This window comes from Cynocephalus volans, chromosome 10 (genome assembly GCF_027409185.1).
Source record: "Cynocephalus volans isolate mCynVol1 chromosome 10, mCynVol1.pri, whole genome shotgun sequence".
NCBI lineage: Eukaryota > Metazoa > Chordata > Mammalia > Dermoptera > Cynocephalidae > Cynocephalus > Cynocephalus volans.
In genome coordinates this window covers 89,990,535-90,006,210 of record NC_084469.1, presented here as the reverse complement: position 1 = coordinate 90,006,210, position 15,676 = coordinate 89,990,535, and the positions used below count along the sequence as shown (strand labels likewise).

The 15,676-nt window shown below is 40.7% G+C and overlaps 1 protein-coding gene across 1 annotated transcript in view; it reads left to right on the top strand.

Annotated features, from left to right (window-relative positions):
* The window catches only part of LOC134389071 (organic anion transporter 7-like), a 55,100-nt gene extending 46,086 nt beyond the window's left edge, over positions 1 to 9,014 (top strand). The window contains exons 7-10 of the mRNA XM_063112506.1: positions 5,681 to 5,895; positions 7,318 to 7,426; positions 7,865 to 8,068; positions 8,954 to 9,014. Coding sequence (XP_062968576.1) covers positions 5,681 to 5,895; positions 7,318 to 7,426; positions 7,865 to 8,068; positions 8,954 to 9,014 — 589 coding nt within the window. The remainder of the gene's footprint in view (positions 1 to 5,680; positions 5,896 to 7,317; positions 7,427 to 7,864; positions 8,069 to 8,953) is intronic.
* The last annotated feature ends 6,662 nt before the right edge of the window (positions 9,015 to 15,676 follow it).

Genomic DNA, 15,676 nt, shown 5'->3' with positions numbered 1-15,676 from the left:
TGTCTGAAAAGGAATTCTGAGCACTGATCTTAAGAAAACTCAAAGAGATAAGAGAAAAATCAATTAAAGAACACAATGGAACAAAGAAAAAAATCCAGGAAATGAAGGAGGAAATTTACAAAGAGATTAATACCTTAGAAAAGAAGTAACAGAACTCCAAGAAATGAAGGATTCACTCAATGAAATTAAAAAAAGAAAAGAAACCTTGAGCAGCAGGCTAGAGCAAGCAGAAGAATTTCAGACCTTGAAGATTGTCTTTTTGAAATACTCCAGGCAGACAACAAAAAGGGGGAAATTTTTAATGAAGAAAATTTAAGAGAGCTAGCAGACAACCTCAAGTGCACAAACATCCCAATCATGGGTATTTCAGAAGGGGAGGAGAAAGGAAAAGGCATTGGAAACCTATTCAAGGAAGTAATAACAGAAAACTTTCCAGGTGTAGGGAGAAATGCAGACCTTCAGATCCAGGAAGCCCAAAGGTCACCAAACAGATTCAATACAAAAAGATCCTCTCCAAGACACATTATAGTCAAACTAGCAAAACACAAAGACAACGAAAGAATTCTAAAAGCAGCCAAAAAAAAAAGCCAAGTCACCTATAAGGGAGCCCCCATCAGACTAACAGCAGACTTCTCAACCAAAACCCTACAGGTCAGAAGAAAGTGAAATGATATATTCAAAATACTAAAAGAAAAGAATCGCCAGCCAAGAATACTATATCCAGCAAGGCTCTTCTTCAGAAATGAGGGCAAAATAGTGTATTTCCCAGACAAATAAAAATTATAGGAGTTCACTACCACATGACCAGCCCTGCAAGAAATTCTCAAAGGATTCCTACATCCAGAATCTGAAAAATGATAATCACTATCACTGATTTACAAGAAAGAGCAAAACCCACCATTAAAACCAAAATGCTAATGAGAAAGAGAAAGAGGCTGAATCACATCACCTCAAAAATCCAACTAACATTGAAGATGAAAAATAATAGGAGAAGAAAGGAACAAATGATATTTAAAACACCTGAATAAAAAGCAATATAATGACAGGAGTAAAGAAATACTTATCAATAACAACCCTAAATGAAAATGGATTAAACTCCCAATTCAAAAGACACAAACTAAATGATTGGATTAAGAAGCTACACCCAAGTATATGCTGTTGTCAAGAGACCAATCTCAACTATAAAGACACACACAAACTAAAAATGAAGAGATGGATAAAGATATACCATGCAAATGGAAACCAAAAATGAGCAGGAGTATCTATTCTTATATCAGATAAAATAGACGTTAACTAAAAACTACAAAAAGAGACAGAGAAGGCCATTATATAAGGATAAAGGGATCTGTCCAGCTAGAAGACATAACAGCCATAAATATGTATGCAACCAACACTGGAGCACCCAGATATGTATAGCAAACACTCTTAGACCTAAAAAAAGAGATAAACCCTAGTGTGATAATAGTGGGTGAACAGAACACCCGTCTCTCAGCATTGGGCAGATCTTCTAGGCAACAAACCAGCAAAGAAGCACAGGCTTTAAACTATACTTTAGGCCAACTGGACCTAGCAGACATCTAGAGAACATTTCATCCAACAACTATAGGATACATATTTTTGTCATCAGCACCTGGAACATTCTCCAGGATAGACCACATGTTAGGTCACAAATGAAGTCTCAGCAAATTTTAAAAAATTGAAACTATTCCAAGTATTTTTTCAGACTTCAATGAATTAAAACTGGAAAGTAATAACAAGCAAAATTCTGGAAACTACACAAGTGCATGGAAACTAAACAACAGACTCCCAAATGACCTGTTGGCCCAAGAAGAAATTAAGGAGAAAATCAAAAAAATTACATGAAACTAATGAAAATAAGGATACATCATACCCAAACCTGTGGGATACTGCAAGAGCAGTAAAAGAGGGAAATTTATTGCAATAAATGTTTACATCAAAAGAATGCAAAGACTTCAAAACAACCTAACACTGTGCCTGAAAGAACTAGAAAAACAAAAACAATCCAATCCTAAAAGTAGTAGATGGAAAGAAATAATTAAGATCAGGGCAGAACTAAATGAAATAGAGATGCCCCAAAACGACACAAAAGACCAATGAAAGAAAAAGTTGGTTTTTTGAGAAGATAAATAAAATAGAAAACCATTAGCTAGGTTAACAGAAAAAAAAAGGAGAAGAGAGAAGACCCTAATAACAAAAATCAGAAGTGAAAAGGAAGACATTACAACCAATACCACAGAAATATGAAGAATCATTAGAAATTATTATGAACAACTGAACACCAACATATATGAAAACCTGGAGGAAATGGATAAATTTCTGGACACATACAAACTGCCAAGACTGAACCAAGAAGAAATAGAGAACCTGAACAGACCAAAAACAAGCAACAAGATTGAAGTAGTAGTCAGCAATCTTCCAAAAAAGAAAAGCCCAGGACCAGGTGGCATTACAGCTGAATTCTATGAAACCTTTAAAGAAGAATTAGTATCAATTCTCTTCAAACTCTTCAAAAAAATTGAAACAGAAGCCATTCTCCCAAACTCATTCTATGAGGCCAGCTTCAACCTAATACCAAAAGCAGATAAAGATACAACAGAAAAAGGAAATTACAGGCCAATATCCTTGATGAACATAGATGCAAAAATCCTCAACAAAATATTAGCAAATATATTACAACAACATATCAAAAAAATTATACACCATGATCAAGTGGGATTAATCCCAGGGATGCAAGGTTGATTCAACATATGCAAGTCTATAAATGTGATATACCACATCAACAAAACTAAGAACAAAAACTGTATGATTATCTTGATAGATGCAGAAAAAGCATTACACAAAATTCAACATCCCTTCATGATGAAGACTCTCAGCAGATTAAGTATAGAAGGAAATTATCTTAACACATCAAAAGCAATTTATGACAAACCAATCACCAATATCATCCTGAATGAACAAGCACAGGAACAAGACAAGGATGCCCACTCTCATCACTCATATTTAACATAGTATTAGAAGTACTAGCCAGAGCAATCAGGCAAGAGAAAGAAATAAAGGGCATCCAGATTGGAAAGGATGAAGTTGAACTATCCTTGTTTGCAGATGACATGATCTTATATACAGGAAAACATATAGATTTTGCCAAAAAACTCTTACAGATGATTAACAATTTCAGTAATGTTGTAGGACACAAAATCAACACCCAGAAATCAGTAACATTTTTATACTCCAGTAATGAACTAGCAGAAAATGAAATCAAGAAAGGAAGCCAATTTACAATAATTGCTAAAGAAAAAAAATACCTAGGAATCAATATAACGAAGGACGTGAAAGATCTCTACAATGAGAACTACGAAACCCTACTAAAAGAATTTAAAGAGGACACAAAATGGTGGAGAGACATACCATCTCTTGGATGGGAAGAATTAACATTCTGAAAATGTCCATTCCACCCAAAGCAATCTACAGATTCAATGCCATCCCCATCAAAATACCAATGACATTCTTCACAGAAATAGAAAAAGTAATCATAACATTCATAAGGAACAATAAAAGACCCTGAATAGACAAAGCAATACTGAGCAAAAAATAAAAATAAAAAATAATAATAATAGTAAAAATCAAACTGGAAGCATAACACTACCCAACTTCAAATTATATTACAAAGCTCTACTGACCAAAACAGCATGGTACTGGCATAAAAACAGACACTTGGATCAATGGAACAGAATAGAAATCCCAGGAATCAACCCACATATGTACATCCAACTGATCTTTGACAAAGGAAACAAGAATATACATTGGAGAAAAGACTGCCTCTTCAATAAATGGTGCTTGGAAAAATTGGGCATCCATATGCAGAAGAATGAAACTGAACCAGTACCTCTCACCATTACCAAAATCAACTCAAAATGGATTAAAGACTTAAATATAAGACCTGAAATCATAAAATTACAAAAGGAAAACATAGGGCAAACACTCCAGGAAGTAGGACTGGGCAAAGACTTTATGAAAAAGACCCCAAAAGCACAAGCAACAAAAGAAAAATAAACAAATGGGATTACATCAAACTAAAAAGCTTCTGCACAGCAAAGGAAACAATCAACAGACCAGAAAGACAACCTACAGAATGGGAGAAAATATTTGCAAATTATACATCTGACTTGGGATTAATATCCAGAATGTATAAAGAACTCTATCAACTATACAGTAAAAAATCAAATAATCCAACTAAAAAATGGGCAAAGGAGATGAATGGACACTTTTCAAAGGAAGACATACAAATGGCCAACAGGAACATGAAAAAATGCTCAGCATCACTAGTCATCAGAATAATGCAAATCAAAACCACATTGAGATATCATCTCACCCCATTTAGACTGGCCATTATTAAAAAGACCAAATTAACCAAATGTGGGTGAAGATGTGGGGAAAGGGGAACTCTTCTACACTGTTAGTGGGACTGTAAATTAGCACAGCCATCATGGAAAACAGTATGGAGGTTTCTCAAACAACTACAGATAGATCTTCCATATGATCCAGCAATCCCACTTCTGGGTATATATCCAGAGGAATGGAAATCATCACGTTGAAGGGATACCTGCACTCCCATGTTCATCACAGCTCTATTTACAATAGCCAAAATATGGAATCAACTTAAGTGTCTGTTGATGGATGACTGGATAAGGAAAATGTGGTATATATACACAAAGGAATACTACTCAGTTATAAAAAAGAATGAAATTTGCTGCAACATGGATGAGTCTAGAGAAAATTATGTTAAGTATAATAAACCAGAAGGAAAGAGAAATACTGCATGTTCTCACATATAACTGGGTGCTGAGGAAGGAAGGAAGGAAGAAAAGAAGGAAGGAAGGAATGGAGGGAGGGAGGGGAGGGAGGGAAGGAAGGAAGGAATGAAGGAAGGAAGGGAAGGAGGTATGGAGGGAGGGAAGAGAAAAGAAAAGAAAAGAAAGAAAAAGAAAAGACCACCACAATACATTGAACTTTCAGAAGGAGAGAACAAACCTAAGGATACTAGAGATGGTGGGGAGGGAAGGGGTTTGGGGAGTGATGGGTTGGGTAAATGGCATAAAGAAAAATCATGATTTGTAGAAATGAATTGCTAATAATAAATAATAAAAATTTAAAAAATAATATAAAAGTGGTTTAGCCTCAAAAAAATAAACAAACATCCATCATCTGACTTAGTTATTCTTTTAAGATCATCTAAAATCTACTCTCTACAATACAATATGATTAACTATAGTCTAAGTACATCGAAACACAATTTTATACACCTTAAATATATGCAATAAAAAATGTATGCTGTTCAATGAAGATTTGTAAATATGTAAATATGTAACCAGCATGCAAATCAAAATATCAAAGAGCTTTACTACTGTAGAAGGCCCCACCATGTATTCTGCACAACACTTCCTGCCAATCAAAAAACGTCATAACAATTATGACTTCCATCATCATACAATATTTTATGATAATTTTCAAATCATCACCATGCTAGAAAATATTCTACCAAACAAGCTGTGCCTTTATACTTTAACACCAATCACTAGCTGCCTGTACAGATATTATCATCATTTGTAGGACATAAGCTTTAAACCCCATGACACGTTTCTTTCTTCTTTGTTCACCACAGATTTGCAATCTTTATACCCTTTTTTGGCCTTAACCTCCACCTCCAGCACTTGGGGACCAATATTTTCCTGTTCCAGGGTCTCTATGGAGTAGTTACTCTCCTAACCCACTTCGTTGCATTTTGGGCACTGAATCACGTGGGCCGTCGAGTAAGCCAAATGCTTTTCATGTTCCTGTTGGGAATCTGCATTCTGACCATCACATTTGTGCCTCAAGGTGAGACAAAAATCACAGGTGGAAGAAAAAAATGACTTTTTCCCTTTCCTAAGTTATTGTACTGGTCATACCTGCCTGAAGCCTGAAGAAAAGAGAAAAAGGAGTTTTAATGATTCCCCCAAAGCAAACAGAGGTTTAGGACAGATTTTGCCATTAAATTCCTTGGAAGAGTCAAAAGTTAGTAAAAGTTGGTGCAAACATATGGCTGTTTTCATCATATCCAAGAAGTATCTGGAAACTTGTGCTATTTATACCTGACAGATTATCAAGGACAGCAGTCGATCACTGCCCCTTCAGCCAATCAAACTTGTAATTTTGTATGGAACTATTGTGTCCATTATATGTCATTGTATCACATATGAGGAAACAATATTGTCACTTCCTTGATCTGGGTTCTTTCTTATTACCACAGCTTCAGTGACAGTGAATTCTCTGATCTCTAAGTATCTACTCATGTGCCTCATGTTAGGTCACCATTATGGAAACCACGGTTTAGAAGAGTCACCTTGACATTAAGGAAATAAGAGTATTTTGCCTTCAAGAGAGAAGGAGCATACAGTAGGAACAAGGCATTAAGAAGTTAAGACTCTCTCTTACAATCAATTTTAATAAATTAAATGATTATATGCAATGAAGAAGGAAACCCAGGTGGTCACCATGCTTCACCTAACTCCCAGTGTAGTAATGTATTGAACAGGATCCCAGGTTGGTGAGCTCCACTCCTCTTCAATGTCAGCAGGGATGTCAGTTTTCTGCCTTGCAACAGAGCCCCTCCAATGTTCTAAAGCTCTGATGAGATGTTTTCTTTTAATTGGTTAGAAAACTGACTCTGAAATTTCCTTTCAGAGATTTACAAAGTTAAACTTTTTTTCCCTAATAAAGGGCCGTATTCTTGGTTCTTCAACATTATTCTCGGTCAAGCTATTCTCAAGCTTATCCATTAACATAAAAGCCCCCTCTTTTTATTACATCTTCTACAATACTAGCCCCATCTAATTATTGTGTTTGCACTCAGGTTTTAGACTCCTCCAGGGCACAGATGAGTCTTACTTCTCAGTAATTTCCCATATGACAGTCTTACATTCTACATGAATCACAGAGGAGTCACTGGCAGAATAAATGAAAGAAAACTCCTGCTGGAATCACATTTCCCTCTCCATCTTTGGCAAATCTCTGATATGTACAGACAATAAAAGCACTAGCTCTGATTCTTTTATTCACTATTTAAGTCACGATGTGTGTAGATATGTCATATTTCCCAGCTATCAGCTACTGCATAGTCTCTGCCTCTGTACAGTTTCTCCACAATACTATTTTACACCTCAAACATCTCCAGTAGGATCTTTTCCACTCGTAATTTGGAGGATTGTTATTCCTTCAGCTCCAATTTCCTTTATCTCTCACTGGTCTTTCTCTCTCCAGAAATGCAGACCCTGCGTGTAGCTTTGTCAACTTTTGGAGTAGGAGTTTCTAGTGCAGCAGTCATCAGTTCTATCACCCATGAAAATGAACTAATCCCCACTGCAATCAGGTACAAAATGCCATGGAAGCTCTATTAGGGTCAAGAGACCTTTCCACTAATTGAAACTTATAGAGGGAACAAAATCGAGACTGGCTAGTTATCAGAAACATTAATCGTGATAATATGAACAATAACAAAAATTAGACTAAACTTATTTAAAGCTGACTTTTTGCCTTTAATATGTCATGTCATATACTCATGAATCACTTAAAGGGTGGATACATTATTTTCAGTAAAATAATAAAAATGCATTTTAATGCACTTGTACACTTGAAAAATATTGTTTTCAAATAAGAGAGCTTATTTCAATGCTTGAGTATGTTGTCAATCTGCATGTATCTAAACACTCTCTTGTGGTGTCTCTATAATCAAAGTAAAACAGCAAATCACAAAATATGTGTGTTCATTTTTACCAAATAATTTTTGTGTTGCTATTTGTACTCCGAGGTCACGAGCTTCAGGAATCACTGGCATTGCTGGTAATACTGGGGCAGCCCTGGCTCCCCTCTTGATGATGCTCACGGTGTACTCTCCACACCTGCCCTGGATCATCTATGGCGCCTTCTCCATCCTGGCTGGCCTTGTTGTCCTCCTCCTTCCTGAGACCAGGAATCAGCCTCTGCCTGACACTTTCCAGGATGTGGAAAATGAGTGAGTAAATCCCCTAGCAGTTCCTTAGGGGAATTGTGTGTTATAGGACTGCGGTGAGGAAGACAAAGCACCATTCAGGGCCACTGTCACCCTGGCAGGCTTAGACCTAGGCTATTTCCATGTGGTCAGTGCCTTTGGTTTAGGTACAGCCTCATCCCTTCCCACAGTGACCTCAGACATCTCTTGAGGCTCTCTAGATCATATAGACCAGTTCTGCCCAGCCTGTACCAGTAGACATAGTGATTAAGTGGCCAAAATGAGGTCTTTTCTGCCCTCCCTGCCTTAGTGTGAATTACATATCCCTTAATGTAGTTCACAAACATGCAAACACCAGATTCTCACCCCGCAGACCTTGATATCCCACAGCCCAGCGAGTGAAGCTGTCTGTGACTGCCAGTAGGTCCGAGGACTTCTCTGGTCACTGAACAACCTGGGGAAGAATATGTTCAGGACTAGAGCCTCTCCAACAACTGACAATATATCTCAGGGGAAGATGTCTTGCTATGTTGAGATTCAGACCATCTGGTTTTCACTGGAAATGAAAGAGTTGATAAAAGAGAAGAGAGAGTGGTAAACGAAGAATTGGAGGAGGTTTTTTAAAAACTTTTGTGTACTTCCCTTGTCTTTTCCAAAGATCCCTTTGTGCAATGCCATGGTGTCCAAGGGTGACTGTAAACTATCAAAACGGCCTTCCCAGATCCTGCCTGGGGGGGTGATCTTTACTTCAGAAGATTTACTCAAATCCTTGGGCAGGGGTCATGGTTTTTACCAGAGCTGGTGGGCAAAGAATCATCTTGCTCTAAAGAATGGGGGAGTTATCTGCTTTCTCCATATCCTTTCTTGTTTGTGTTTATTTGTTTGTGGTTTTCATTGTTTTTGTCCCAGGAAGAAAAGCTCAAGAAAAGCAAAGCAGGAAGACACTTTCATCAAAGTGACACAGTTTTAAGGAATTCTAGGAGCTGATTGCTAATCAAAGAGCAATCTAGAAAAAACGGATCCCATGTACAATTGTGGTACTTAATCACTGCATGTAAAACCCCTATGATTAATCTTAATAAGAAATTTGAAGAAAATCATAATACTTTAAAAGGAATCATGACAGAATATTTGTATAATTGTAGATACCTACTATGTTTTGGAAGGGGAGATAAAATAGGTTTAAAAACATTGATTCCTGCACCCGACCTGGCACAGACCTGTGAGTGACCCCCGACCCAGCCCTGCTCGGGGGGCGGATGCTCACCTGGCTTCCACCTGCATCACCGGGCCACTCACTGCCCTGGGGCTGCCTCCATTTTCTCAGGTGTTGGCAGCTCCGGCCTGACTCAGCCAAGCCTGTCCTCCTCACCAGGCTCGGCTCCTCACTGAGCCTTCCCACTTGTGTGCCCCAGCGCGGGGCTTCCCGGGGCCTGCGGACTGGCCTCCCCTCCCACTCCCTCTGGTTCTCTGGCAGGGCTGGTGGCATGGGGCGTCCCCAGCCAGTGTTGGGAGGGCAAGGAAGTATGGGTGGGGCCCACTGTCACTAGGCCACACCCTGGACTCCGGCCCCCGGTAAACGTCCTGTTACTGGGAGGCAGATACCATCTCTGCGGCCACCAGTTCGGAAAAACACCTAACCAATTATTGGTTAGGAATAGTGTGGTCGGAGAGTTCCCAAGTCTGCTTGAACCTGCCAGAGAGCTGACTGCAGGCGGGCACCAGACTCGGTCCGTGCCGGGGGGATACAAAGGTGAACCGTGTGCTGTGGGCTCCTCCCCTGAGGAGCTCATGCTCTGGTGTGGGAGATAAGACAAGTACACAAATAACCACGATACAAGGAGGAAGGTGATAAGTCCTGAGAAAGATCTACACAGTGCTACAAAGGCACCCAGCCTAGCAGAAACCTGGTAGACTTCCTGGGTGAGGTGGTGCTGAGCAGGGGCTTGAAGGTCCAGCTGATAGATGAGGGTTGCAGAAGATACGTCCCAGCCCAGCCCAGTGCGCACAGAGTGGGAGATGTCTGGCCAGGGAGGCGGAGACTCGACAGAAACCACACACCCTGTGGGGTCGCCACTGCATGACCCAACAGCCTGGGCCAGAGCGCACGGAACAGGGAGAAGTCCTGCGTGGGAAGTGAAAGCTCAGCAGAGATCACACACCCTGTGGTACATGATCCAGCAGCCCAGCAGAGTCCAAGCTGACCAGAGAGGTGGCTCCTCGGAGAGGCCCAAGACGTGAGGCAACCATACACACAAGGCACTAGAGGCCAACTGAGCAGTCACGGAGGTAGCCATACCAAATAGGCAACCACAGCAACATCTTAGTTAGTCAATAGTCTCAAACCGGTGGACTGTGAAACTCCCTGCCACAATGAATAAACATCAAAAAAAAGATACCAGAAATACAAAAATCAAGAAAGTACACCACCAAAAGTTAATAAATCTCAAACTCTAGATCCTATAGAACAAGAAGCCCTTGAAATGACTGACAAAGAATTTCGAGTGATAATTCTAAGGAAACTGAATGAGATACAAGAAAACTCAGCTAGACATCATGATGAAACGAGGAAAAGTATACAGGACCTGAAAGAGGAAATGTACAAGGAAATCAGTGTCCTGAAAAAAAATGTAGCAGAACTTGCTGAACTGAAGAAGTTATTCAGCGAAATAAAAAACACAATGGAGAGTTTAACCAACAGGCTTGTGGAAGTTGAAGAGAGAACCTCTGAACTTGAAGATGGGCTGTTTGAAATAACACAAGCAGACAAAAAGAAAGAAAAAAGAATCAAAGACATTGAAGAAAATCTGAGAGAGATATCAGACAACATTAAGCGCTCAAATATCCGAGTCATGGGTATTCCAGAAGGGAGGAAAATGGAGATTGCATTGAAAACATATTCAACAAAATAGTGACAGAAAACTCCCCAGGTATAGGAAAAATCACAGATCTTCAGATCCAGGAAGCTCAACGATCTCCAAACGTATTCAACCCAAAAAGGCCTTCTCCAAGACATGTTATAGTCAAATTGGCAAAACTCAGAGACAAAGAGAGAATCTTAAAAGCTGCAAGAGAGAAGCGTCAAATCACCTATAAGGGAGCCCCAATCAGGCTAACATCAGACTTTTCATCACAAACCCTAAAAGCTAGAAAGGAATGGGATGATATATTCAAAATACTAAAAGACAAAGATTGCAGGCCAAGAATACTCTACCCTGCAAGGCTATCCTTCCAAAATGAAGGGCAAATAGTATATTTCTCAGACAAACAAAAACTGCGAGAGTTCACTACCACACGACCACCCTTACAAGAAATCCTCAAGGGAGTACTGGGTTTGGTTCCTGAAAAATAACTACCACTGCCATAAAAACCTAAGAAAAATCTAAACCCACTAGCATAATAAAAATGGCATTCATGAAGAGAAAACAAACCAACAAACACAGAAACCAAACAGTAAATCAGAAAGCAAGGAACAAAAGACACCTAAGACAACCAATAAAATGCTAGGAATAAATCAACACCTTTCAATAACAACTCTTAATGTAAAAGGCTTAAATTCCCCAATCAAGAGAAACAGACTGGCTGACTGGATCAAAAAGGAGGACCCAACTATATGCTGCCTACAAGAGACCCACCTCACCCATAAAGATTCACATAGACTAAGAGTGAAAGGATGGAAAAAGATTTACCATGCAAACAGAATAGAAAAACGAGCTGGAGTAGCTATTCTTATATCTGACAAAATAGACTTTAAACTAAAAACCACATAAGATGGCGGCGGCTGCGGCGGCTGGCGCGGAGTAGCTGAGGTGGAAAAGGTGGCCACTGGGCCTCAGGCAGCCGGGAAGCTTGTGGTCCTTCCTCTGACCATCTCTTAAGGGAGGACTGCTGCTGCTGGCCGGCCGAGGGGGCTCAACGCCACTTTGCCCCCGGCAGGAGAGGCTGCCTCATTTACAGGCAACAGCTTTGAAGTGTGGAGCAGGAAAAGAACTGATTCTTAGCTGCAAAAGCGAGTCTTGAAACAGGGAACACAGCGCCAGAGCTGCTGTGGATGCAGCCAGGATCCCGGAGGCTGGGGCCGCACTGAAGGCGGCCAGCTGCCCTATTCAGGATTCGAGGTTTCAGGCCGGCATTAAAGAAGATTCCTGGGAGCGCCCGAGCGGCGCCGCGACTGAACAGCCCAAGGCGGAAGCGCCGAGAACACGGAAGGCAACAAACCAGAGACAGAGCGAGCGCCCGACCTGGCACAGCACTGTGAGTGATCCCTGGCACAGCTCTGTTCGGGGGGTGGATGCCCACGCGGCTCTCGCCTGCACCACCAGGCCACTCACTGCCCCGGTGCTGCCTCCATTTTCCCAGGTGCGGGCAGCTCCGCCCTGCTCGGCCATCACTGAGCCCATTTGCTTGGCCTGGCGTGGGGCTTTCTGGACCCTGCGGGCCGGCCTCCTCTCCCACTCCCTCCGCGGGTCTCTGGCGGGGCTGGGGGTGTGGGGCGTCCCAACCAGTGTTGGGAGGGCTAGGAAGTGGGCGGGCCGACTGTCACTCCACCACACCCTGGACTCCGGCCCCGGTAAACTTCCTGTTACTGGGAGGCAGATACCATCTCTGCGACCACCAGTTTGGAAAAAAGCCTAACCAATTTCTGGTTGGGAATAGTGTGGTAGGAGAGTTCCCAGGTCCGCTTGAACCTGCCGGAGAGCAGGCTGCAGGAGGGCACTAGACTCGGTTTATACCGGGGGGATACAAAGGTGAACAAGACCCGAGAAAGATCTACACAGTGCTACAAAGGCACCCAGAGAGACCGGTCGTCTGTGCCTAGCAGAAACCTGGTAGACTTCCTGGGCGAGGCGGTACTGAGCAGGGTCTTGAAAGCCCAGCTGATAGACAAGGGGTGCAGAAGACACACCCCAGCCCAGCACAGTGTGCACAGAGGGGGGAGACGTGCGGCCAGGGAGGCGGAGACTCGACAGAAACCACACACCCGGTGGGGTCGCCACTGCATGATCTAACAGCCTGGGCCAGAGCACACGGAACGGGGAGAAGTCCTGTACAGAAAGTGAAAGCTCAACAGAGATCACACACCCTGTGGTACGTGATCCACCAGCCCAGCAGAGTACAAGCTGACCAGAAAGGTGGATCCCCGGAGAAGCCCAAGACCCGAGGCAACCACACACACAAGACACTAGAGGCCAACTGAGCAGTCACGGCGGGAGCCATACCAAATTGGCAACCACAGCAACATCCTAGTTAGTCATTAGTCTCAAACCAGTGGACTGTGAAACCCCCTGCCACAATGAATAAACACCAAAAAAAAGACACCAGAAATACAAAAAATCAAGAAAGTACACCACCAAAAGTTAATAAATCTCATACTCTAGATCCTATAGAACAAGAAGCCCTTGAAATAACTGACAAGGAATTTCGAGTGATAATTCTAAGGAAACTGAATGAGATACAAGAAAACTCAGCTAGACATCATGATGAAATGAGGAAAAGTATACAGGATCTGAAAGAGGAAATATACAAGGAAATCAATGTCCTGAAAAAAAATGTAGCAGAACTTGCTGAACTGAAGAAGTTATTCAGCGAAATAAAAAACACAACGGAGAGTTTAACCAGCAGGCTTGTCGAAGTTGAAGAGAGAACCTCTGAACTTGAAGATGGGCTGTTTGAAATAACACAAGCAGACAAAAAGAAAGAAAAAAGAATCAAGGACATGGAAGAAAATCTGAGAGAGATATCAGACAACCTCAAGCGCTCAAATATCCGAGTCATGGGTATTCCAGAAGGGGAGGAAAATGGAGATTCCATTGAAAACATATTCAACAAAATAGTGGCAGAAAACTTCCCAGGTATAGGAAAAATCACAGATCTTCAGATCCAGGAAGCTCAACGATCTCCAAACGTATTCAACCCAAAAAGGCCTTCTCCAAGACATGTCATAGTCAAATTGGCAAAACTCAGAGACAAAGAGAGAATCTTAAAAGCTGCAAGAGAGAAGCATCAAATCACCTATAAGGGAGCCCCAATCAGGTTAACATCAGACTTTTCATCACAAACCCTAAAAGCTAGAAAGGAATGGGATGATATTTTCAAAATACTAAAAGACAAAGATTGCAGGCCAAGAATACTCTACCCTGCAAGGCTATCCTTCCAAAATGAGGGGCAAATAGTATATTTCTCAGACAAACAAAAACTGCAGGAGTTCACTACCACAAGACCACCCTTACAAGAAATCCTCAAGGGAGTACTGGGTTTGGTTCCTGAAAAATAACTACCACTGCCATAAAAACCTAAGAAAAATCTAAACCCACTAGTACAATAAAAATGGCATTCATGAAGAGAAAACAAGCTAAGAAAAACACTATCTACAACCTAAGGAACCAACAAACAAAGAAACCAAACAGTAAATCAGAAAGCAAGGAACAAAAGACACCTAAGACAACCAACCAACCAATAAAATGCTAGGAATAAATCAACACCTTACAATAACAACTCTTAATGTTAAAGGCTTAAATTCCGCAATTAAAAGACACAGACTAGCTGACTGGATCAAAAAGCAGGACCCAACTATATGCTGCCTACAGGAGACCCACCTCACCCATAAAGATTCACACAGACTAAGAGTGAAAGGATGGAAAAAGATTTACCATGCAAACAGAAAAGAAAAACGAGCTGGAGTGGCTATTCTTATATCTGACAAAATAGACTTTAAACTAAAAACCATAAAAAGAGACAATGAGGGACACTACTTAATGATAAAAGGACTGATCCATCAAGAAGACATAACAATCATAAATATGTACGCACCCAATGTTGGAGCAGCCAGATTTATAAAACAAACTCTATTAGACCTAAAGAAGGAAATAGACACTAATACCACAATAGCAGGGGACCTGAACACTCCACTGTCAATATTAGACAGATCATCTAGGCAAAGAATCAGTAGAGAAACACAAGATCTAAACAAGACTCTAGACCAATTGGAATTGGCAGATATCTACAGAACATTCCACCCAACAACCTCAGAATATTCATTCTTCTCATCAGCACATGGATCATTCTCCAGGATAGATCACATATTAGGTCACAAATCAAGTCTCAATAAATTCAAAAAAATTGGAATTATCCCATGTATCTTCTCAGACCACAATGGATTAAAACTAGAAATTAATAACAAACAAAACTCTGGAAACTATACAAACACATGGAAATTAAACAGCATTCTACTTAATGACATATGGGTCCAAGAAGAAATCAAGCAGGAAATCAAAGAGTTTATTGAAACTAATGAAAACAATGATACATCATACCAAAACCTGTGGGATACTGCAAAAGCAGTATTGAGGGGAAAATTTATTGCATTAAATGCTCACTTCAGAAGAATGGAAAGATGGCAAGTGAACAACCTAACACTTCACCTTAAAGAACTAGAAAAACAAGAACAATCCAATCCTAAAGTGAGCAGACGGAAAGAAATCATTAAGATCAGAGCAGAACTGAATGAAATTGAAACCCAAAAAACAATTCAAAAGATCAACGAATCAAAAAGTTGGTTTTTTGAAAAGATAAATAAAATTGACAAACCATTAGCATGGCTAACAAAAAAAAGAAGAGAGAAGACTCAAATAA